This window comes from Heterocephalus glaber, unplaced genomic scaffold (genome assembly GCF_053883595.1).
Source record: "Heterocephalus glaber isolate CG9 unplaced genomic scaffold, H.glaber_assembly_v1.0 deba00001688, whole genome shotgun sequence".
NCBI lineage: Eukaryota > Metazoa > Chordata > Mammalia > Rodentia > Bathyergidae > Heterocephalus > Heterocephalus glaber.
In genome coordinates, this window is record NW_028258413.1 from 8,480,054 (window position 1) to 8,505,416 (window position 25,363).

The 25,363-nt window shown below is 38.8% G+C and overlaps 1 protein-coding gene across 6 annotated transcripts in view; it reads right to left on the reverse strand.

Moving 5' to 3' along the window:
- Positions 1-25,363, reverse strand: part of Bank1 (B cell scaffold protein with ankyrin repeats 1) — a 336,687-nt gene that overhangs the window by 171,258 nt on the left and 140,066 nt on the right. For all 6 annotated transcript variants that reach the window (XM_087198794.1, XM_021245443.2, XM_021245444.2 and 3 more), the window contains one exon: positions 17,205-17,344. In XM_087198794.1, the coding sequence (XP_087054920.1) occupies positions 17,205-17,344 (140 nt within the window). The remainder of the gene's footprint in view (positions 1-17,204; positions 17,345-25,363) is intronic.

Consider the following 25,363-nt stretch of genomic DNA (forward strand, 5'->3'; position numbering starts at 1 on the left):
ATACATCATGTACAGGTACAAGCACCCAATGATAAATGTAAATGTACTGTATACCTAAAATGTACCAATAAAAGAATTTAAGGAAAAAAGAGATGTATAAATGCACCTGAAGTACACTGATAAATAAAAAAGTTCTTTAAAAAGTTTAAGTGACATAAAAGAAGGTAAGATGTAGACAAATTAATAGAGATAAAATTTTAAAAAGTGACTAAAGCCCTAACGTATCATTGATTACATTAAATATAAAGGGTCTGAGCACACACGTGAAGAGCTAGATAGTAGTGGAGTAGGTTAAGATATATCATGTAAAGACATATTTTCTTTAAGAAACTTACTTCAAAATACCAAAGCATGAAGGTTAAAAGTAAAAGGTTTTTTAAAAAAGATATAACACGGAAGCTTTACAAAGGAAAGCAACAATATCTGTATTAATATGAAAGAGCAAATAAAATTACAGGATACCAAAAGGACATTATATATTGATAAAAGAGTCAACACACCAAGAAGACATAGTAATATTAAATATGTACATACAAGAGAACAAAACTACAAAATATGTAGAGCAAAACTGACAAAATTGAAAGGAGAAATAGATAAGTCCACAGTAACTGAAGAATTTTACATTCCAGTTTCTTGATAGAAAATAAGCAAGAGCACAGAATACTCCAAACATCATTATCTAATGATCTTACCAATTAGCATCTAATAAACATTACATAGACCATCCCATCCAACCACAGAATACACATCGCATTCAAAAGCCAATGGATCTGAAGCCAAGTAGGCCATATTTTGGTACATAAAACAAATGCCAGTGAATTTAAAAAGATTTAAGTCTTACAAAAATATGTTTTCTCAGCACACAGAGACATTTTATAAACCCTTAACAGAATAGGAAAGTCTCCAAACATTTAGAAACCAAGCAAAACCACTTTTAAGTGGTCCACAAGTCAGAGGAAAAACACAAGAGAAATTTTAAAAATACATTGAACAAAATGGCAGTAAAGTATAGCAAATTAAAATCAAACAATTTTAAAGTGTAAAAACAATAGAGAACAATTAATGTAAGAAAGAAGGGATTCCTTTGAAAGGTCAGCAAAATTGACAAAATTCTAACAAGGCTGAGAAAGAAATAAAGGAGAGGGATGATTACAAGCATCACAAAGAATGTCACTACAGACCCTACAGATAACAAAAGGATAATTAGGCAGTGCCATTAACTATTCTAAATGATCTACTTTGACAACTTACATGAAATGGGCTAATTTCTTGAAAAACACAAGCTACCAAAACATACAATCTCTTTTTTATGTTCTACAAGTACATGTGAATCTACAATTGTCTTTTTTTTTTGGTACCAGGGATCGAACTCCAGTCCTTGCACTTGCGAGGGAGGTGGCGGAACCACTGAGGTAAATTCCTGACCCTACAATTGTCTTAAAATTAAAAGTTTAAGAAAGTACAAATAAGCTCCTACTCCACCAAAGGCATTCATTATATAAAGCTGAATTCCCTGAGCTATGGTCCTTCAACGTCAAATTTGCTCCTTTCTTGGAAGAGGGATGCTCCTTTCTGGGCATAATGCTGTTGAGAGACAATCTTAAAAGAATTTTAGGAAACTGTGATACAATGTAAGTAGCTGGGGGAGTCTTCAGATCACTGGAGTGATGTGAAAGGTTATGCAATGTAGGTATATGATAAACCTATGCAGCAACAGACTCAGGAGTATGAGTAGCAGTAATACCATATGTCAAGTACTAATAATGTGCTAGGCTTTATACAATTTATCTCTAATTTGCATAATATCCTGGAAAGTATATTTTAAAAATGTCTCCTTTTACTGATGTCATTAACAAGGTACAAAAAATTGCACAGTGTATTGGTGGTAAAATAAATATTTTGACTTCTAAAGGCAATACATTTGATATTACACATGATTTAATCATGGAAACAAAGGGTGAAATCTGAGATAGTACTTCAGCAGGGTAGAGAATTGTGGTCCTATGGTTTCAAGATTATCACTGTGGCTCCAGGTTTCATATTCCATAGCCAGGAAGATGGAGAAGGTGGCCCAGGGGATATAACTGGAGCTACTGTTAACCAGTTAGATCTATTCATGTTCTTTTAATCAGAAAAGAAAACTCTCTAGAGATGTCTCCTGCATCTCAATGTCTGAAACTTTCCCACATGAACACATCTGGCTGCAAGTGTGTTTAAAAATGTTGACATTAGGCCTTCCCAGTTTTAACAGTGAAGGTAGCAAGAGAAGGGGTTTTAAGGACTGATGTTGGGCAGGAAGAAACCAGTGAAGTTATCACAAAATATTATGGTAATGAAAAGGTTGGGTAGAGAAAAAGTAACAATCAAGGGCCTTGATGATCAAGAGAAAAAAATCAACGAAATAACTCTATATGGTTGTGCAAGCTTTATATCAGGAGATAAAACCCATTTTAATATTTGTAACATTTCACTCTCAGATATCTAAATGGAAAGTCAATGGCTGATCTAAACAAAGCTGGGTTCTTCTTATTATAATAAATAGCTGTGCTTGTTTAAACTAGGAAAAGAGGTCCCTTTGTATCTGAGAAAGTTTGCAATTCAAATGTTCATAAATCAGGGACTTACTGTATAAGAATATAAAACTCAAGATAAGACTTATTTGAAATGATTTTGTATGTGTTGTTGCTTAGGTATTCATATAGTTATAGCATCTCACTAAATGACTTGAAAATCATATGACAGGAAAATATGTTTTGATATCCAAGAAATCTGTGTTTGAACAGCTGCTCCAAGACTCACTAGCTGTGGACCTTCATAATACCTAACTGACGGAAGTACTTAGGAGGTTAAATGGGTAATGTAAAAAACATCCAGGAAAGGAGTTCACTGTTCTGTAACTGCTATGATGTGAGCTCCCAGCTAGAACCACTCCTAAAATGCATTCATGTGACACACACACAACTGTCCCTACACTGGCTGCCTCACCGATGGAACAAATAAAACAATTTGTTTTATTTCTAAATTTTAAAATTAAATGTCACATAGCTTTTCAATCACTTAGAATAGGTTTTGCTACTGCAGTACAGAGCCTCAATGCAACAGTGGCTTAAGCAAGATGGAAGCTTCTCTCTGACATACAGCCAGAATCAGGCCAATGCGGTGCCTCTGGACGCAGGGACCCAGCTCTAGCCACCCGGGCATGCTGCAGGCCATCTTCATGGTCCACCATGGATCAATCTGTCACTCCCTTACTGGTGTTCAGCCAACCAAAAGGAAAAAGCTGGTGTGGGGAGCCCACTTGTCTCTGTGGCTGGGGACCTGCTTGTGAATCTGCATCATGGCTCCCACTGCTATGTTTTCCCATGAGCACCTGGAGACCACTGCCACAGGGCTGCGAGGTGTGGAGCACAGCCTCGGTCTGGCCAGGTGAGTGCTGTGCTATCAAGTGAAGCTATAGGAAGGTGAAAGGAATTGTGGGGGATCACTCACAGCTTTGAAGCCATTCCATCATGCAAAACACATAAACAACATAATTTAGGTAAAGTCAATCTGATAGAATATACAATTATTTTAGTGCTCTCCTGGGGTATTGACAGAGCTTGAGAGTGCTGAATTTTTCAACTAGAGCGCCTCCTCACTACATGTTAATTCATGATGTCAAAAACTCTTCACGCTTCAAATTGATCAAACTCGCACAGATGCATTAGTGGAGATATTTAATATGTCAGTGGGGAAGCAGACTAAAATTCTGGGCAGATTCTTCTGGAAGCATTAAAGGAGGCATAAGAATCCTGCCCTTTTTGTCCTCACTGCCAGTATTTGTAACAACTTAAAAACGTAATAGAATAAGACAAAGATTTAAAACAAGTATAGTACTAACATTTAATGAAAATTCTTTCATGAAAGGCTTCTATAAGTGCTGTAATTTTCCATGGTATTTCTGGAATTATTCTTTTAGTTCATTTTGAGAGTCAGTGTCCAAACTATGACCCAGAATCAACCTTGCTGTTTATATTCCTTTCTTTCCTTTGTTCTTTCCCTTCGTTACATTGCTCTCTTTCTGCTTCAGTCAGAAGCAGCAACACCTCAGCCGACAGCTCCATGACTCCCTCAGGAAAGGGCCTTGGGCCAGGGGCTGCTGGGATGAGGGGTCATTTCAGGTTGGGTGAGAAATTTAACGTGCCATACTCTTTCACCCTTTCCCTAATGCACCCAATGACGTATTCATTAAGCGTCATGTGGCTGTGTCTTTGGTTCTGGACATAAAAGAGTACCAAATAGTGTATTTCCATATTGGGCTTGAATATAATGGGAGGCAGTGCTGATGTGAGAAACAGCACACACATAGATGTGGAACAGGAGTGAGATGGGTGCACTAAAGAGTCGCATAAGGAGATCAGGGAAGACGTCATTGAAGAAAGACGTCATTGAAGAAAGACACTGGAACTCAATCTTGCAGGATGAATTAGAATGAATTAGGTCAGGATGGTGAGGCAAAAGGGAAGGTTGGACCAGTGCTTCCGTTAGAGAAAGGAATACATGCAAAGGACCAGGGGCAGACTGCTTGGAAATAAAAACCTCAAGTGCCTGAAATGCAAAGGGAGAGCAGTGAGATTAATCTGGAGAGAAAGGGAAGGGATAGTCGCTGCAGGATTATAATGTTCATGTTAAACATTTTGAAAAATCCATGGAATAATTGGAATCCATTGAAGTGTTAGAGCAGCAGAATTACGTGCTAAGATTCTTTTTTAAAAGAATCTCACAGACTATGAATTTGAGACAGTAAGAAGTGTATAAGCAGCCACAGTGGAGGAAATCATAGTTGTTTAGGCAAGAGGAAAGGAATGGACTGAAGTATTAGGAACACAGAGATAATGGAGGAAATTGAGCAATATTAGTAAGTAAAATTGAAAGGGCGTAGTATGGTTGAATTTTGAAGGCAAGGGCATATCAGAGGTTACAGAGACTCTCACTTATGTGATATTCAGCTGGATAGAAGTGCATTTTCTGAGTTAGGGAGCATTAAAAGACTAGGGCTGAAAAGAAAACCACATTTGGAGGGTCTCATTAATTAATGAGATATTTACTAAGAAATGAAGAGAGATTCTATGAACTCAAACTTGATCAACTTGAAACTTTTTCCTAGATCACAGGACAGAGTGTTTGCAAAGGGCATTGAGGAGGAGAGACTCATTGTAACCCGGTCGTCCTCAGAACCAGCAGCCAAAGTCAGCCCCAGTAAATGAGGGAGAGGGGCCTGTGAAAAGTAAGAAGGTGGTTGAGTTTGGGACCAACAAATACGGAGAAAGTATTTCTTTCCAGTGATAAAACAGAAACTATAAATTAAGAAGTCATTAATAAAATATCTTCTCAACAGTATAAGCTGAAACATAAGGGGGCCAATAACTATGCAAGTGGAAAGAATTAACTTTTAAGGTAAAAACAGGAGAGAGCCTAGAGTATGGTTGTGTGGTTAATGGCCAAGTAGCAATACTCAGACTTATTTATTTCCTTCCTATAGCTACTGCTATACCTGCTGTTTTAAAATAATAGATGAGTAGTATGCTCCTGTTTGATCCAATAATTCTAATGGAGTTGAGTATAAATTTTTTAGTCTGAATGACCCCAACCAGGCATATTAACCATCCCTTGTCTGTTATTACAGGCAGAGAGAGAGAGAGAACAAAATAAATGTCACTTATTGTATCAATCAAATATAAGCCTCAATAGATATGCATTATTCTTATTGATCCATCCTAATGAGGGACACAAAGGATATGAAAAAGTGAACTTAGAAATAAATCTTCAAACTGCATTTCTTTTGACGGTGCTCTGTTCAAATCTTTCATCAGAAATATGAAAGAAGTAATAAAACCAATGGAGACACATGAAATTCAAATGACATTTATCTTCTCTAGAGGGAGAGTTGGAAAGAAGTGCAAATAAAAATAAAAAAGTAATGCAAGGATTCATCATCACAGTAGCCAAAATAGTGTGCTGCTGGCAGAAAAACAAACACTACAGAGACTAAAGGAACAGAACTGAGATCCCAGAAATAAGCTCCCACATATACGTCCCACTATCTCTTAATAAAGGCACTAAACACCTATATCAGAGAAAGGATAGCATCTTCAATAAGTGGCACTGGGAAAGTGGATATCCACATAGAGAAAATGCAACTAGACCCCTATCTCTCACCATATACAAAAGTCAACTCAAATGGATGTAAGACCTGCAACTATGAAACTACTAGAAAAAAACACAGGACAGACACTTCAAGACATCAGAATAGCAATGTTCTTTTTTATTTTTTATTCATTTTATTTTATTTTATTTTTTTCCCCATTAACTTTATTGGTACATTCTGGGTATACAATACAGTTACGGTCATCATTGGGATCTTGTACCATTACATGAGTCTCTTGGTGCTTATTTATTTTCCCCTTCTCTTGCCCTCCCTTCATCCCCTCCACCCTTCCCTATTTGCAAAGACCTTGTATCCATTTTTTTTCTCTTCTCATATTTTTTCCTTTCCCTTTTTTCCCTTCCCCTACCTCTCCCAATTCCCCTGCTCTTTTAAACCTTTTCTTCCTGTTACACAATATCAGTTATACATTTTTAAAATTACAATATTAAGATCTAGGAGACATTACCACAGATTTTACAGAATTTAAAAAGATATAGAAAGCATATCACAAAAATCTTTTTTGAAATAAATTTGACAACTTCTAAGAAGTAACTTAGAAGACTAATGAAACTAACTCTGGAGGAAATATAAAATTTGAATAGCACCTATTAAAGAAAGTATATTCCTAGCTTGAAAACCTACCTATATGACAACAGCAGGCTCATATACATTTTAACTGATAAATTATATCAAACATTTAAAGCAGAAAAAAGAAGGAACACTTCTCCCCTCATTTTAGGAAATCAACATTGTGCTAATCCTAAATCCGGATAAAGATAATAGAAGAAAAAAGTATGAACATAGATAGAAATTTGTTTAACAGAACAAACTCTTAGAAGTCAGATCTGGCAGTATGTAGAAAGTGGTTTTGTTATAGGGATGGCAGTGTTGGTTCAGGATTGGAAGATCCACCCCCAAAAGTAATCATTTTAACAGAGGAAAGGAGAAACCCATATGATCCTGTCACTAGTTGGAGAAAGAGTATTGGACTAAATTCTACAGCTGTTCATGGTAAAAGCTATCAGGAGACTAGAAGTAGAACAGAACCTTCTCAACAGATCAAAGACATGTATGTACTCCATACTTCCAACAAAATCTCCTTCTATGAATGGAGATGATACAACGATTTCTCCCTAAAGTGGGGAACAAGGGCATATATGCCTACTCTTCATCTGTCTGTTAGACATTGAAACATAAGTCTAAACCAAAATAGGCTGGCAATAAAATGACACAACTAGGATAGGATTGGCATGGCAGAAGCAAAATCTTTATATGTAGATGAAATGATCATCTACAGAGAAAATACTAAGAAATCTCTAGGTGCCCCTAGAACTTGTACTTGAATTTAGCAGGATTAGAAAACACAAGGTATATATAAAAATTCAGGTCTGTGTATATTTGTTATAAATGAAGAACTGGATATTGAAATTTTAAAGTTATGTGGGAGTACAAAGGACCTAGAAAAGCCAAAAACAAAAACAAAAACAGTGTTGGAAAATGTTTAGCACCCAATTTTAAGACTTCTTCTAAAGCTACAGTAATCAAGGCAGTGTTGGTGTAAGGAAAGACATATAGAACATTGGAATAAAACAGAGAATCTAGAAATAGAACCACACATATATGGTCCACTGAGTTCTGAAAGATTATTTAACCTTAGCATTTTATAGAATATGAACTCGATTCAAGAGCTGAGGAAGAGATAGTGTCTTCAGCAAATGGCACTAGAACATCTGGTATCCGCACATAAAAAATTAACCTCAACCCTTTATTTCCATACATGAAAATAACTTGAAGGGATCTATGAACTTAAATAAGAAAGCCTAAAAGTATAAAACTTTATGAAGAAATTACAAGGGAAAATATTTATGAATTCAGGGTAGGCAAGAACTACCTAGGATACAAAAAACATGATGTATAAAAGGAAAAAAATTGATGAGATTCCATCAAAATTTAGAACTTTAAATGACATCATTAAAATGAAAAGTAGTCCTTAGACCATATTTACAATGCACATAACCTATGAGCAAAATATATAAAGAATTCTTAGAGCTCATTAATAGACAAGCCAATTAAAATGTAGACATAAGAAGATGATAAACAGCCAGCATAGCACAAGGCATGGTGTGCAATTCTAGAATCAGAAAAATACTAATCAGTACAATAACAAGATTGAATTATACACTCATTAGGGAGATGAAGTCAAAAGTTTTAAAAGCCTTGTCATGACTTTTTCTTTTTGTTGGATTCTCCCCCTTTGCGTTTAATTTGTCATGACCAAAGAATTCATTCTTCTGGGTTTCCTGGGGTTGTAATCCTCATTGTCTTTTCCTAGGGTATTGTCTAAAATTTTTTGGAGTGCCAGTTTGGTATTCATGAAGTTCCTGAGGTGCTCTTTATCATGAGAGCATCTTATTTCTCCATCAATTTTGAAAGATAGTTTTGCAGGGTACATCAATCTGGGTTGGAGGCTGTTTTCCTTTAGGGCTTGAAATACATCACTCCAAGCTCTTCTTGCCTTGAGGGCTTGCATTGAGAAGTCTGCTGTGATTCTGATGGGCTTTCCTTTGTAGGTGATTTGTTTCTTTTCTCTTGCTGCTTGTAGAATTTTATTCTTCTGTTGGATTTCTGGAATCCTAACTATTATATGCCTATGTGTAGATTTTTTTGATTGAGGTTAGCTGGAGTCCTATATGCCTCACTTATCTGTATGTCAAGTTCTTTTCCCCTCCTTGGGAAGTTTTCTGCCATCACTTCTGTGAAGAGTTTTTTTTATGTCATCTGCACTCTTTCTTTATTGACTCCAATCAGTCTTATCAGTCTTATATTATTCTTCTTTGCATCGTCTAGCAGCTGTTGGATTGATTTCTCATGTTCCCTTACAATTTTAAAGCAATTTTTCTTTTCATGGTCACTAATTGCAATCTTATCTTCTATATGTGAAATTCTATCCTCACATTGGTTCATTCTGCTGCACAGACTTTCGATGGAACTTTTAATCTCTTAGAAATCTGTTTGTATCTGTTTTATGGATTCTATTTGTTTCCTATGTTGGGATTCCATCACGTTCCTCAGATCCTCTATTTTTTTATCTGTGTCCTCTCTAGATTTATTAATCATGTCTTGTACCATGAGCACAATCTTTGCTGTTATCTGAGTAATTATTTCTGATTTCATTTTTCCCAGATCCTCTTTTGTTGCCAGTTCAGAGAGTCCAGGTGGTTGAGTATCAGAGTGTTCCATCTCATTTCCCTTTGGGGTTCCTGTAGGTGATCTGGAAGTCTGTTTTTGAGGCTTGTTTATGTGTCTTCTCATTTCCGGGAGGGGGGTGCTTCTGGCACCCACGCGACTCACCTTCTGTGCCCTAGGATCTTGGGATGGCAGCAGGGGAGCTTCCTTCCAGGTGCTGGGACTGGCTGAGCTTCACTGCCCTAGGAGCCTGGGATGGAGGTGGGGAGCTTCCTTCTGAGTGCTCCAATGTTCCTTTTAAAAACAACCCCCAAAGTACAGGCAACAAAAGCAAAAATAGATGAGTGGAATTATATCAAGCTACGAAATGTCTGCATAGCCAAAGAAACAATTAACAGAGTGAGGAGACAGCCCCAGAATGGGAGAAAATATTTGCAAACTCTTTGTCTGACAAAGGACTAATATCCACAATACATAAGAACTCAAAAATCCAAGTAACAAAAAATTCAATAAAAATGGGTGAATGATCTGAGTAGACAGGTCTCAAAAGAAGATGTACAGCTCTTGCCAGAACTCAAGAGACCAGAGAGACCAGTGGGTGAGACAAGAGGATTTATTTCAAGGTTTTAGGTGCACAACAGACCAGCATATTCCCCTCCAAAGGCTGAGCCCAGAACAAAGGAAGGGCTCTAGTTTTACACATGTTGTTGAGGGGGTTGGTCGACCTAATGACATGAAACTTGAGGACAGAAGCAGAACAAAGCCGGTTAGTCAAGCTTGTGGCAGTTTTGCAACTTAGCATATCTTGGTGGCCTTGGTCAGGTAAAAACATGAACTTATGAAAACAGAAGATTGTAGAATCTTACTTACAGGGAAAAAGTTATTAATTTTGTTTGTAATAGAACAAAGAGCAATAGCTATAGGGAGGGGTAAGTTTAAAGGGGAATTTGCTTAGCTTGGGGCAACTTGTTTTTCCCTTTTTTATAAGTCCTGCTTCACAACAAGGATATGAAAAGTATATGAAAAATGCTTAACATTACTTCTCAGGGAAATGAAAATCAAAACCACAAGATATCATCTCTCCTCAACCAGTTAGGATGGTTATTACCAAAAGACAAAAGTTAGAAATGTTGACAAAGATGTAGAGAGATGTGAGCACCTAAACACTGTTGGGGGGAATGTAAATAGTATAGCCATTATGGGAAACAGTGTAAAAGTTCTGCAAAAAATTGAAAACAGAATTACCATATGTTCCAGCAATACCTCCACTGTGTTTATTTTTCTCCAGGGAGCACAATCACACTACCAAAAAGAGAGCTGCGTGTTCATGTTCATGGCAGCACTATTCACGAAACTAACCTGTTTATCCACAAACTGCTGAATGGATAAAAAAAAAGGGACACATACGTGTACATATAATATTATTCTCTAGCATTCTTTGAATAAATTCTGCTATTCTCTAGTGTTATTTGAATAAATAAGTGAAAAACCATTGAATAGGTATACAAATAACACATTGGGGAAATGAAATTCAAAACCACAATAAGGTATCATCTCATCCCAACTAGAATGGCTGTGATCAAGAAATACTAAGTGAAATAAGTCAGGCATAGAAAGACAAATATCATGTGTTTTCTTTAATACATGGAAGCTAGAGAAAGTTGATCTTGGTGTAGAATAGTGGTTACTACAGGTTGGGGAGAGTGGGGGGGGGATTGAGAGGGGACAGCAAACAGGCGCTAAGACACAATTCAGAAAGGACAAGTAGGTCTAATGTCCCACAGCCCAATGGGGGCCTAGAAGTCATGGTAAACTAAGATATATGCAGGCAGGACTAGCAGAGGGGCTTGAAGTCTGCACACTTACAGAGATGATCTGGAGATGGAAATGCTAACTACTCTGGCTTGCTCAGTATGCACCGTATACTCATTGAAATCTCTGCTATACTCGCAAATGTGTATAATTATCGAATGATAATTTAGGAAAAGATAATATGGAAAGCCCACATACCTGCAAGTCAGCCCTCTTGAATAAAGATGGTTATAATTCCCAATCTAATTCCTTAGGCTGCACATGTGAGATGTTTGAGTTGTCAGTGTCCATGGATAGTATGTGGTCCAGATTTTTCTTGTACATGGAGCTGAGTTCCTTAGCACTCAGGAACTGAGTGACTGAACTAAGTGACTGCCGATTTAACCAAAGAGTCTCCCTCTCACTCCCATGGCACCGGCGCTGACTGTGTAGTGCTATCCCCACCGTCCTATGAAGCAAAGGAAGATTCAGAAGCCTTCAAAAAGATAGCCACTGTCTCGGGGGCGTTTGAACAACAGATCCTTCCTTGGTGTTTGGGAGAAAGGCGAGATAACCACGTGTGTGTTATAAGTCAGTGATGTGTGGTAATAGAGGTCATGGCTGAGGTGGAACCTGGAGAAAAGCTGACAGCTCAGGTTTTCCATTTTTGTGTATGATGCACATCTCTTCTATTGGCATCAGATTCATCCATTCGATTTTATAAATAATGTACTTACAGAGGGCAATTTTATTTCTCTTCCTGTCTCATTTGTATACCTTTCCTACAGTTTTGTAGCTTGAAAAGGGCAGTTTTATTTTTCTGTCTTATTTGTGTACTTATTGTTTAGTTTCTCACTTATTTATTCAAACAACACTAGAGACTAAAAAATCATCAGGCACTTTCCACTTTCTGGAGGAATAAATACTAGCTGTGGACCATGTACCAGGAACCAATGGTGTGAAAGGGATCATTGTGCCTACGCCTTAGAGAAGGGCCGTGGGAGGGCAGGGGAGAAAACAAAGCAGAACACAGGAATCTAGAGAACGTGGGTGTCAGAGAGCTGAGATGAACGTGCAGGGTACGTGTTGGCAGGCATTGATTGTGGAAGATTTGGGACCCACACACTGTGTGCACTCGAGTTTGAACCTTCCTGTCCTGTGAGTGCCTGAACATGTGCATCACAGAGTGTCTGAGATGATGCTGGTGCTATGGGGCACTTGGAGTCTAGATGCCTCTGCATCTCTCCTCAACTGGGAGCTGAGGAAAGGAGGAAGATTGTGTCAGTCCTTGGAGGGAGAGAGGGCCCTAGAGGAAAATTACTGAAGTTATCAATATGCCCCATTGAGACAGATTTCCTGATGAATTCTTTAGGGAGACAATTGCCAACAGCTAAGATTTAACTCAATGAAGCAATGAACCTCTAAAGGAACTACTAACACAAGAAGCACAAATCTCCACACTGGGATCACCCATCACTCCAACCCCAGCTGGTGTCACACTGTATTAGAGATCTGCAGGCAGCAGTCCAAAGACGGAATAACAAAATTTACACAATGGAGTATTACACTGTCATAAAGGATAAACTCGAGTCCTTTGTAGGAAAATGGATGCACCTTGAGACCATAATGTTAAGTGAAAGAAATCACATGCACAAGCTTAAATATCACATAGTTTCTCTTATATGAAAAAGCTAAAGTATAAATGAATTAAAGAGCAAAATAGAAGACAAATAATAGGAAACAGGCAGATAGATCTTTCTCCAATGGGGCGGGGGCCGAAAGACAGAGGGAGGGGATTTAAATTAAGGTGCATTATATACATGTACCAACTCCCCTGACCAATGCATTGGATATAATGATATGCTGCACACACTTTCTAATAAGAATAGAAACTAAGATAAAACTGAAATGAACTATACCTAACATGAAGATGAAAATAATATTTCAGTATATGTAAAGTAAACTATATACTATGATAAATGTATGCAACACAAAGATCCCTCTTTGTTAATATTAAATATTACTAAGAGGAATAGTTTGGTAAATTTCAAAAGTTTTAATAGGATCCTAATATTTTGATTAATAATTGCAATTTATTTTAGCACTTTGACCTAATTTTGTTTTAAATTTTAAGTAGTTGTCCCCATACAAAGTTAGCTTTATTGTTCCCCCTTGAAACTTGTGTAAATAGGATGATCTCAAAGGTTTTACTTATCTGAGCTAAACAGGAATCACCAGTACTTCTAACACTAGTGTTGAGTTCTAATTATTGCTCTAATTGGGCTTTTCTTGTCATTTCAATCTCTCATATTCTCTGTTTTAAGTGAAGCTCTGGAAATTGTGCTGTTATGTAATTATCAGCTGGCATTTAATATTTTTTAATTTTTTATTTTATTTTTATCTTTTAAGACAAGGTCTCACTTTATAAGTCAGGCTGGCCTTGAACTCACTATGCAGCCCAGGCTGATCTCAAACTCTCAGAGATCCTCCTGCCTTAGCCTCTTGAGTGCTGGGATTGCAGGTATGCACCACCACACCTGGCTGGAATTTAGTATTTATTAAAAATGAGATGAAATGCTTTAGGAAGCAGTTTAAAAAGGGTAGTTCAGGTACAGTGTCCTAAACCCTGTGGACATCATTCTCCATCTCATTTCTTTTTTCAGATTCACCAAATGGCCCTTTCACTATATACCCAAAGGCTTTGGAATGATAATAGAAAGTATCTTATCATAAACTCTAAGAATATTGAAGAATAAAACCTACATATTTCTCATTATTAATTATTTCAATTCATACAATGTTCATGTTACCATACACCCAATAGATTTTTTTATTAAGTTTATTTATTGGTACATTTTAGGTATACAATATAGTTACATTTATCATTGGGATCTTGTACCTTTACATGATATACTTCGGTTCTTATTTTTTCCCCATTTTTCAGCCCTCCCTTCACCCCCTCCACCCTTCCTTATATTCCATTTTTTTCCTTTTCTCATATTTTTCTTTGCCCTTCTTTCCTTTCCCCTATCCCTCCCATTTCCCCTATTCCTTTAGACATTTTCTTCCTATTTCACAATATCAATTATACATTTTGATCCTTATTTACACTTTTAGTTTTTCACACCAGAGAAACTATTTAGTATTTACACGTGTGTCCTATTTATTTCACTTAAGAGTATGGCCTCAATGTGCATCCATTTAGCTATAAATGTCTCTAGTTTCTCATTCTTTATGGCTGAGTAGTACTCCATTTTATAAAAAAACCGCATCTTCTTTATCCAGTCTCCAGTTGATGGGCAATTGGGCTGTTTCCAAATTTTAGCTATAAGAAGGAGCTTTTTCCTAATTTTAGGATCACTGAAATCATATGTGCTTTTAAAATATCCTGGAAAACTCAAGATGGTTTTCACAATATATCATTTCCGCTAAGTAGGGAGGATGCTGAAAAAAAATCTGCTAGTTTATGTTCATACAAACACACAGAAACTGTGGTAAATATAATTACAGTGTATGCTGAGTTTAGAGTAAAAATGTTTAGTAGGCCATTTGCAAAGTACCCAATTTTCCCAATTTAGTGACAGACCTCACAAAAAAGGAACAATGACACATTATACTGAGAGGGAAGAGCTCTGCTTTTTTGTTTTCTAAACAAGCATCTTTACACATAATCCATGCTAGAGCAAGGCCAAAGGCTGAAAGGAAAGCCCACCAGGAGAAGTGTCCTGCAGGGTGGTGTCCATGAGGCTCAGCTGGCCCGCAGCCCGAGGGGACACCCTGAGCATCCCTCATCCCCAGCGGGTTGAGGGGAGCCCAAGTCAGGGAGCTCACAAGTAAGCCCTGTGGGCCACAGTGGGCTAGGTGGGCCCGGGTCATACCTTTGCAGGTGCAGGCCACCTTTCCCAGGATGATGGGAAGATGGGATGATGGCTGGGCTGGGGTAGCACCTCAGGGTGCTTGCGCTGGTTCCTCCCACACCCGAGTCCCTTGGCCACAGCAAAAAGACCAGCACCCATTTCTGCCAAGGCTGGCTGCATCTGTGTTGGAAGAATCCTCTCCCCTGGGACTCAGAGCTCCAGCTGACAAGGGCTCCTTCCTGACTACCCCACACTCCTCCCTTCCTGAGCCAGGTGGAGGACAAATCCAAGTGCCACCCAGCCTCTCTCACCCTCATCTCCGATGCCCTGGATGAAAAACAGAGCATTTTCTAGGTATCTAAAAACTGCAAAAAGTTTGTACTCACGTCAAGTTCCAGAAGCCATCATGACTTGCATTTTATTGCATTCTGAAAAATTGTCTAGGACTCATAAATTACATTTAATGCTCACTATATACAAAGCTTTCCTGCAGCAGAAAACCAACAGCAAAGTGCACTTGGGGCTCATTTTCTGCCATCTGAATACTGATAACGCTGTGTTATCACCTTTACCCATCTGTCTGTACAAACAGAATTGTCAAGTAGGAGACAAAGTAGACTTGTCAGAAGACAGTGAAACTATCCATATTTCAAGCTATTACTTTCGTACTTGCTTTGCAATTACAATGGAGACATTTTTGTCAAATGTCCTCAGACTCCAGTTTGACAAATGGCATTTCACTCTATGTGCGTCTCTCAGACATTTTTTACCTTTTCCCTTGTTCTAAAATATGTCGCTCATAAAAAAAAACTGTCACTCATAAAGGAGAATGCCAACAGAAAAACACGTCACACTAAGTCAGAAAGTCTCCAATTCTGAGCTAGTTGAAATATATAAGGCTTCACATAAACCTGATCACCACACTCTCATCAACAGCTTTGTTACAAATCTTCTAGGTTATTTTATGCTAAAAGTTTGAAGATCACATTATTCAATCCAACTATGTCTTTCTTCGCGTCTTCCGTCTTTCTTTCTCCCTCCCAACAAGGCAATTAAGCAAAATTATAAATCTAATTATCAAGCATTAGTAGAAAGGAACATCATTTATTTCACTCTGAAAACTTGATGCAATGAAGGCTAAATTTCCACATTAAGCAAGCTTCCTTTTAAAAGTCGGTCAAGTAATAAAAAAATAGAATAAAATACAGAAATTAAGCGAATGACTTAAGATTCTGCAAGACATAATTGTACCATTCCAAAATCTACGTGGGATCAGTTCCTTTTCTTTCTTTTTCCTTTTATTTTCCATTCCTGTCTGTTTTCTTTTTTGTGATACTGGGGATCAGTCAAACCCAGAGGCACACTGTCACTGACGTACATCCCCATCATTTTTTATTTTTTATTTTGAGACATAATCTTGCTAAGTTGCCCAGGCTGGCCTGGAACTTGTGATCCTGTTGTTTTATGGTTTGGGTCTAAATGTTCCCCCAAAGCCTCATATGGTCATAGGTGGCTTTTTCAGAGGCAGCTGAATCTAGAGTGTGTGATGCTGGGATTAAGGGCTTGTGACTACTAAACCAGTCCACTGCTTGGTTTGGCACCGCCCTAGTCCCAGTAGTCTGGATAAGATAAAAGGGAAAGAAAGATGCTGTTAGGGTTGCTTTTGCTATGGTGTGGGTGTCATGAACTATTTCTCCTCTGTGATGCCCCTCTGCCATGTGCCACTCTGCCTTGGAGCCAGCGGATTATGGGCTAAAACATCTATAGACTCTGAGCTAAATAAACCATTTCTCCTTTAACTTTAGGTGTCAGGTATTTTGTCTCAGCAATGAGAGAAAAGTAACTAACACATCCTGCCTCAAATTCCAGGGTAGCTGGTGTTACAAGTGTGCACCACCATGCTAAAACCTTTCTTTATATTCTCTGGGACAGTTTTAGAACAAGCCCGCCACAATAGCCATGTTGTAATAGGCAAGCTCTCTCCTGCTGTCATTATCTGGAATGACTGAACCTGGGAAAGTCATTAGCCTAAATCTCTGCACCAATGTGGGCTTCTTCATCCATTCCTCCTGGTCAATAGTTTATTCTTATTCAATGCACGTTCTGACTTCACACCAAAGCAAGAACCCTCTTGCCCTGTGTGAACTCATGCTATGATTAACATCATGAAAAAATCCACGTACCCAGCACAAAGTCCCTTCTGAGTCTGCCGCTCTAGTTGGACCTTTCACCACCATGGCTGGCGAGGAGTATTTCATCTCTCCTGTGGCTGTCAGAATTCCATCACAGTAGACACGGACATTGACTGGCCCAGGAGGAAAATCTTATGAAACACAAATAAGAGTTAGGAGCTCAGTATGCAAGGCGCACATGATATCTTTTCGAAAATACAAGGAATTCATAATGATTTTACTAACTTCTAGCATTTACAATGTTTTTTTTTATTCTAGATGTTTAGAAACCACAGAGTAGACCATGTAATTTTGGATTTCACTGTTTTTTAAAAGTAAAAACTTAAAACACATGTTAAAAATGTAGTAAAAGCAAAGCACTAAACCTTTTCTCCTACTTAGCAGCATCCTTTATTTTTCTGTGATCTATAATCATATTTAATTAATTCTTTAGAATTTAGAAAAGGGCAGTCATTCCTTAAAATCTAGGCACTTATCCGTTTAATAAAGAAAATTCTAATTAGTAACAGGCAAATGTCTCAAAATTGCTTTTGGTAGGAGGAAAGCTGATTGCAGTTCCAGAGGTTGCAGTTTCTTGATGAGAGCTAAAGCCCTGGGAGAGGAAGTTTGAATCTTCTGATACTTCAGCAGGCTTCTTATGTAGACCACACACCTGCGTAAAGCTCTGTGTAAACAAATTCTCCAAGCAACTGATACAGTGGACCCTTAACTTATGAACTCAATTTGTTCTTAAGGGCTGGTTGTCATTCAAGTTGGTCAATTGCCTTCAAAGTCTCTTTCCTGTATAATTTTAGGCCACATTTTCTTCCAGGCAGATCTCAGTGTTCTTAGAGAGACATTGGCCCAGGATTTCTCAATTAACCCCACACAGGAAAGGATGCTGTAATGTTCCTTCCAGAACTCTTTAAGAGTTAAATCTGTATCTGAGACAATCTGGAAGCACAAGTGGTTGGCATTTGGGTCATAACTCAAGACTTTGGTAGTAAGTTAAAACTAAAATTCTGATCCTAACCCAAGCTGTTTGCATGTTAGGCCAGTTGTAACTCAAGGGTCCACTGTAGCTATCTTGTGAATTCTGCTGTGAGAGTTAAAGGTACATAAAAATGTGGGGTTTTCCATGAAAGAATAACAACATACAACCATTTCAATAGAAGAGTCATGTTTTAGTGTCACAAAAGCAAACGAAGCTCAGCTCTTTAAATTTGTTTGTAAGATAAACCTTAAAATCTTCTACTCTGTGATGGCGATACTTTCCAAATTCTTGAAAACTATCACTAACATATCTGAAGTTTGGAAGAAACCATTCAACCAATGACCATGAACAGACTTGAATATTTAAAATTTCTTAAGCACTAAGCACTGATTTTACTTTATCTCATGAAGAAGTTCACAGAACTCTTATGATTCTATTCAGCAAAATTTAAAGTCAACAAAACCAATGTTAAGCTTAACTAGTTGAAGGAGCAAAAGTTTCCTCCTCCAATATTCTCACTGGATATATAACTTATAGAAAGGATGTATGTAGAAAAGTAGAAGCACTGTCTTGAATAAGAAGTGTCCATCCAATAATCAGAGGAGCCCACCAAAAGCTGAAAGTGTAAATCACGGGGCACGAGCTATAGCAGTATGAGCATGGGGGAGAGAGGTGTAGACTCACTCCAGCCAACAAACCAGATTTCAGAAGGGTGATTTTTTTTCTATTTAATTTTACATTTTATTACAGCAAGTTATAAAATGATTTTGATAGAAGATTTTGAATTTGGTTTTTGGGAAAAAAATCAGTTACTAGTTTTATCATGGGGAGTATAACCTGAAGGAAGTAAGGCAATGAATCTTGAGAGACACACATGGAAAAGGATTGCTCAGCTCTTCGTTGGTTTGCATACTTAAAACATTCTAACTTCTTTCCAATATAACATAATTTAATTCTGATATATAAACTCAAAACTTTTCCAGTGGATCTACTGATAATGACTTTTTTTTTTTGAGTAATCCTCCAAAGAGCTTCCCTGTGACATGTCATATGCTGTAAGTGTTTTCATATCTGCTGAGTGGAAGTAATTAATCAAGACCTAATCACTGTTCTGACCTGCATGTAAGAGGGACTTGCTTATGGAGTCATTTGATCCAAGACCCTCCTTAGTGATATAAATTAAATTGGCCCCTTCATGAACACATGATCATGAACTGCTAGGCACAGTAATACTTTAACATGGGCTCGCTATGGTGGCAACCTTTTGCAGCTTTTCAATAAAAAGAGAAACCAACTAATTTAAAGACACAAATAGGATATAGCAAAAGTAAATTCTGCTGTTCACCATCAGTCCAAGGTAGGCAATAACATCTAACACAGGAAGCCCACATGGTACAGGTAAGGCAAACCAAGCAAGGGAGTGAGTCAGCAGTGAAGAGGAAAAAGTGCAGAGTGGAAGGAAATCCTGAAGCAACTTGATATAAAAGGCTACAGACACTACAGAGATGCAATGATAAAAGAGTACCACTTAAAGTTCAAGTCTCAAACTCCAGGCCATTCCAACGAATTTGTCCTTTTGAAAACGTTTTTATTAGTCCATGTTCACAGTACATCATGTTTACACTCCTTGTGTGGAGGTGGCACATGTACGCAGCATGTCTCGGTTCCTTCTCTCACCCCCTTTCCCTCCCTCCCTCCTCCTTCCAACTCTTGACCCCTTCCCATTTGAAAAGGTTCATCTCCCTCCTTCCTGTCACCTTTTATTTTGCTCTCTATTTATAATTTGGGTTTCTCATATAAGAGAAACTATGTGATTTAAGCTTGTGTGTCTGATTTATTTCACTCAACATTGTGGTCTCAAGGTGCATCCATTTTCCTCCAAATGACTCAAGTTTCTCCGTCTTTATGGATGAAGTCTTTGTCTTTTTAAGAAATTATTATTCTAAGATTTTCATGTCTGGGCCAAACATGGTAAATAAATCAGCATGCTTTGCTCTTTCATTTATGCTATTTGTGTAGTAAGTTATGGCCCACAGAAGTCTTTGTCAATGTTCTTGTTCTCCACCATTTGACTGGTTTGCCCTTTACTGAAGTGGTTTATGGAAAACAGAATCCAAGGATAGTGCTGAATAGCAAGAATATTTCACTAATTCCATAAAAGTAGATATTTCACACATCTATCAGTGTAAGGGCACTTTTGCTTGTGTATTCCTGTTCCTTGATATGCTGCATTCCTTTATGAAGGAATTTTAATGTGACAAACATTAAACAAATGGAGTGGTGAGATCAGACACCAACATGGCCCTATGTGGACTAGAGCATTATGAATAAATATAGGTGGCTTCAGAACCTTGGTTGTGCCTAAAAATTAACCTCAGTTTAAAATATATCAAAGTTGTTTTCTTGAATTATGATACCTAGACATCATAAATTGATTATAAAAATCTCTTTTTTTCTTGAAGGAAGTTTGGCATGACATTTGACATGAAGTATTTTTCATGTTCTTTTTTAAAGTATGGATTATCTAGACCAGTTTCTTAGTTAATACGGAGACATTATTTTTGTGGGTGCATTATGCATTCCTTTCAGCTTTTAATGAGCCGTTCCCCTACTCTGTTAAGTATGTCTGGCTGTGCTACATGAATACCCTCTTCCCTCTGCATAGAATTAGTTGGTATTTCTAGCCAAGAGCCTCCTGATATGCTTTTATAGGTTGAGATGCAAGCTGGAAGCACAGTAACTTGCAGTTGCTTTAGCCCAAAGTCCTCACGGAGGTGAGCTTGCCAGCATGATCAGTGCAATCGGTGATTGTGATGCGTGAACTTGCCATGGGTAAGAACCACTAGCAGATTAGTAAGGCTCTGGGTGTGTCTGTGGATGATTGACAGGTAGGCCTCAATGAGGGGTGGGGAAGTCCCAGCCTGGGCATGGGTGGCACCAACCAATAGGCTTGTAGCCTGGATGGAATGCAAATGGGAAAGGAGAAGGAAGGTCACACATTTGTGAGGAGCTCCCGCCTTCTTGAGTGAGTGCGTCCTTTGGGGCCCTCGCCCTTTGCTCACTGGTCTCTAGGGGTCTCCAGTTCCTCCCGGCTTTTCAAGGCAGACTCACCCTGGTAGCTCTCCTGGGAGCTTCTAGGCCTGCAACCCCGGGTCCCTCCTGTTCTTCAGCTCTCTAGGGCGCAAACAGCCACTGTGGATTGTTTCGCTCCGATCCCACGGACGGCCCCTGAGAACTCTTCCGCCTGGACCCTGTAAGCCTATCTAATGAATCCCCTTGCATAGACATATATTTTCTGTTGATTCTGCCCCCCTAGAAAACCCTAATATAGTCAAGAGTATCCATGTATTTCTTGTGCTTTTTTCATTCTTTTTGTATTGCAAAAACATATATCATATTTTTTTTAATTGTTGCATATCACTTTGATGTTCTATCCTACTTTAAAATTCTGTTTTCTTTTTGCCTTAAATTTGGGAAATTTGCATTGATCTATCTTTACGTTCAGTGGCTCTATTCTCCCCAGTGTCCAGTCTGTGAATGAGGCCCTCAAGTGACCTTTCATTCCTGACGCAGTGCCTTGGACTTCTGGCACTCCTCTTTGGTTCTTTCTCAGAATTTTTCTCTGTTTACACTATCCGTATGTCCTTGTATGCTGTTCGCTTTTTTTTTTTTTTGCACGAGAATCTTTAACACCTTAATCAGAGTTATCGGAAATTTCATGTCTGATAATTTCAACATCTACACTACACCTAAGTCTGAGTACACCCTGGCCCTTGCTTTGTTTCTTTACATTGTTTTATTTTGGTGGGGTTTTTTTGTATGCCTTGTAATTTTTTGCTTGAAAGCCAGACATGTATCAGGTATAAGAACTGAAGCAAATCATCTTGTTCTGAACAAATGTATAATTCTGACTCAGAGTTGTGCTGTATTTAACGTTTGCTGCAACTGCAGGTGCCGAAGGTTCCCCATTCCTCTGTTGTCCTGGTCTCCTCTCCCTCTGGAGTCTGTACTGTCCTCAGCATTCCTGAGTTTTGAAGCTCTTCAAGCTGCAGTGCTTTGTCACTACACGGGCACAGTGGTACGGTGGTAGCACGGGTGATTGGGATGGGAGGCATCAGTGTTTTGTATCTCATGGCAGTGACATCTCAAGTGTCTCCGCTGTGGCGTAGCTTCCGGCCTCCCCCTTGAGTGGGACAGGAGACTGCTGTGCGTGGTGACTTCCTTGGCTGGGCAGAGCTCTGGGGAAGTGTTTCCCTTGGTCTTTGTTTGTAGAATTTGCTGGATTTCACTGTGATTGCCCCTCCTCTGACCCAGCCACCCTGCGAGGATCTCTTGTGACACTTTCACAAAGTGAACTGAGTGGGGTTTTTTGAGGTAAGTCCTGATCAAGTGAGGGGGCCTCCTAAAACTACAGCCCCAGGAGTTTCTAACTGCAAAATTCATCCACCCAGAGCTTCCAGCAATTTAACAAAATTAATGCTTAATTGCTTCTCCCGGAGTAAGGGTCCAGTGACTTCTACTCCAGGAAAGCAGAGCTCGGCCATTAATCTCGTAATTTACTTTTCTGTCCATATTTTTGCACTGTGATTTGCTCTTGTTGGGGTTCAGATCTCAATAACCCCAAAGACAAAGCCTTCACATGCTGAGTACTTTGAACTGAAGGAAGTTGGAAGGGCCCAGAACCAAGCCTTTCTGACCTTTTCCATCCTCTCACCTCCTCCCCTCATTCCCTCCATCGAGTGGATTGAGCAATTGGAACCCCTAAGCCACAAAGCCTGGGAGGCCACACTGCCCTTCTCCCTGGGTCTCCTCCCCATTCCCAGGAAGTGAGAGTGCTGCATAGAAAGGCCTTCCTCATCTAAAGTCATGGGACTTTAGACTTTGTCCAGTCAGTCTTATACACTGTCCATTCTTCACTGAGCATAAGAATAAAGATCACTTTCTCTGAGTCTTTGGGTCTTCTATTTGAAGAATTCCATGTGATGGAAACTTTGATTAAATAAGCCTTCTTGCTTCTTTCCCCCTGTTATCCTGTGTTTTGCTATAGAGGTGTTGACCGTGCCCTTATGATGGGTGAGGAGAAATGGTGACTTCCACCCATGCCCACTGCAACCTCACTTCTCTTATGGGTTCGAGAGAAGTAGCCAATTTTTAGTTTGTTCAGCTGTTTCTTCTAAGAATGGGAATGACAACTTCTAAGCTCTTTGCCTAGTGAGGCTGAAATAATTAGTCTAGTATTGGTTTTAAACCTTTGCTTTCATTATATAGCTGTGAGTGACTGTGTTATGACCTAAAATGCAGTTCTTACTACGCAGAGTTCAAAACATTTCAAACATCAGTTCCATAGATGGCAAAAGTGGCCCTCTCTTGTCATTTCTACTGGGCATTTTCCATCCATATTCCCACATGGGTTCCTATAACCATCTGTTACATTGCTACAGGAAACCAAGAGTTTGGAAGGTAATGTCTCATTAACTTACACAACACAACAACTGGAAGAATGACTTGTAGAAGTTTAACTAGTGTAGCTAGTAAACTGGTTTATTGATTTTTTTGACTACATATTTGTTATTTAACCACATAGTATTATATGTTGGTATGTCTTGGGAGATATGTAATATTAGTTTCCTGCTAAACAATTTGAATTTTGGGCTGGGGATTTAGCTCAGCGGTTCCACCCCCTGCCTTGCAAGAAGCGTAAGGATCCGAGTTCAATCCCTGGTACCAAAAAAATAAAAAGCAAAATAAACAATTTGAATTTTGACACTCTTGTTTCATATTTCCTTTTTTATTTTAAAAATTTAAATAGATACAATATTTATACTTATTTATCCAGCACAGTATTATAATTTGATGCATGTATATGATGTACTGTGATTGAATCAGGGTAGCCAGCATTTCTGTGAAGAACATATTATCATTTCTATGAGAAATGCTTCTCCGCTAGGTATTTTGAAATGTGCGGTTCATCACTGCAGAGCTGAGGAACACGAGAATGGCTCCTCCTGGGTTAGCTGCCCCTTGGACCCCTTATGCAGCCTTTATCCCCTGCTTTCCCCCTTCCTGTCCGCCAGCCCTCCCTACCCCGCTCTCTCCTTCCATGTGGCTGACTTCTTTAGCTTCTACAAATCAGTGGGGACAAGTGGCTTTCATCTCCCTGTGCCTGGCTGAATAGCATAATGTGTCTTCCTTAGTGCCATGTGTGTGGCTTCAAATGACAGGATTTCATCCTTTTAGGGCTGCATAATTATTCTGTTGTATGTTAGTAGAGTATTATTCAAACACAGGCACACACATACGGACATATATGTACATGTTTTGTCTTTATTATTCAACCTCTGATGAACACCTTGGCAGATTCCTCATACATCTTGGCTACTGTGAGTGGTACTGCAGTAGATACGGGGTGCAAAAGTCTCCTGGACACAATGACTCTGCTTCCTTTGGACACATACATAGTGGTACTGCTGCATCATTTGATCATCCTGAATGGACCCTCTTACAATTAGGATATTAAAGCTGAGCCTCATTTCCAACTTCATACTGTTGTCCCGTGCTGGGAGAGAACCTGGCATCCCAGGCCCAGTGCTGAGAAGGTTTGGACACTATCAGACTTTCAGCCCACCAAGGTCAAAGGTAGCCCACAGCCTGCCTGAATGCTGCATGTGCCCAGTGCCTGGTGTGGGTTCCGTCCCTTCTATGTGTTGAATCTCTACTGTGGGTTTGAGGCAAGAGGACAAGCTGCCCTCCCAATTTGGCCAGGTTGTAAATAAATTCTTTTTTCCTGTTTCTCATTTTTCTTTTACAGTGGATGACGGGCCAGAAATTAAATCTGGTAGGGCCCATATTCAAACCTCCTTTGGGGCCCGGTTATGATTCTTCTGTTATGTGAGGAGCTAGAATGTTTCCCATCATGATTGTACTGAGTTGGCTTCCTGAGAGCTGAGTAGAAGTTTCCCCTGCTACCTCCTTACCAACATTTGTCATTTTTGTCTTTTTGAGAATAGCCATTCTGACTGGTTTACAGTACGTTTCTCGGATGATTAGTCATGTTGAGCGTTTTTTCATATAATTGTTGGTCATATCTTTTAGGAAATGTGTATTCAGAGTATTTTTCCATTTTGGTAGGATTATTTTTGTTGTCGCTGTTCTTTGTCCCATTCCTAGTGATTCTTTC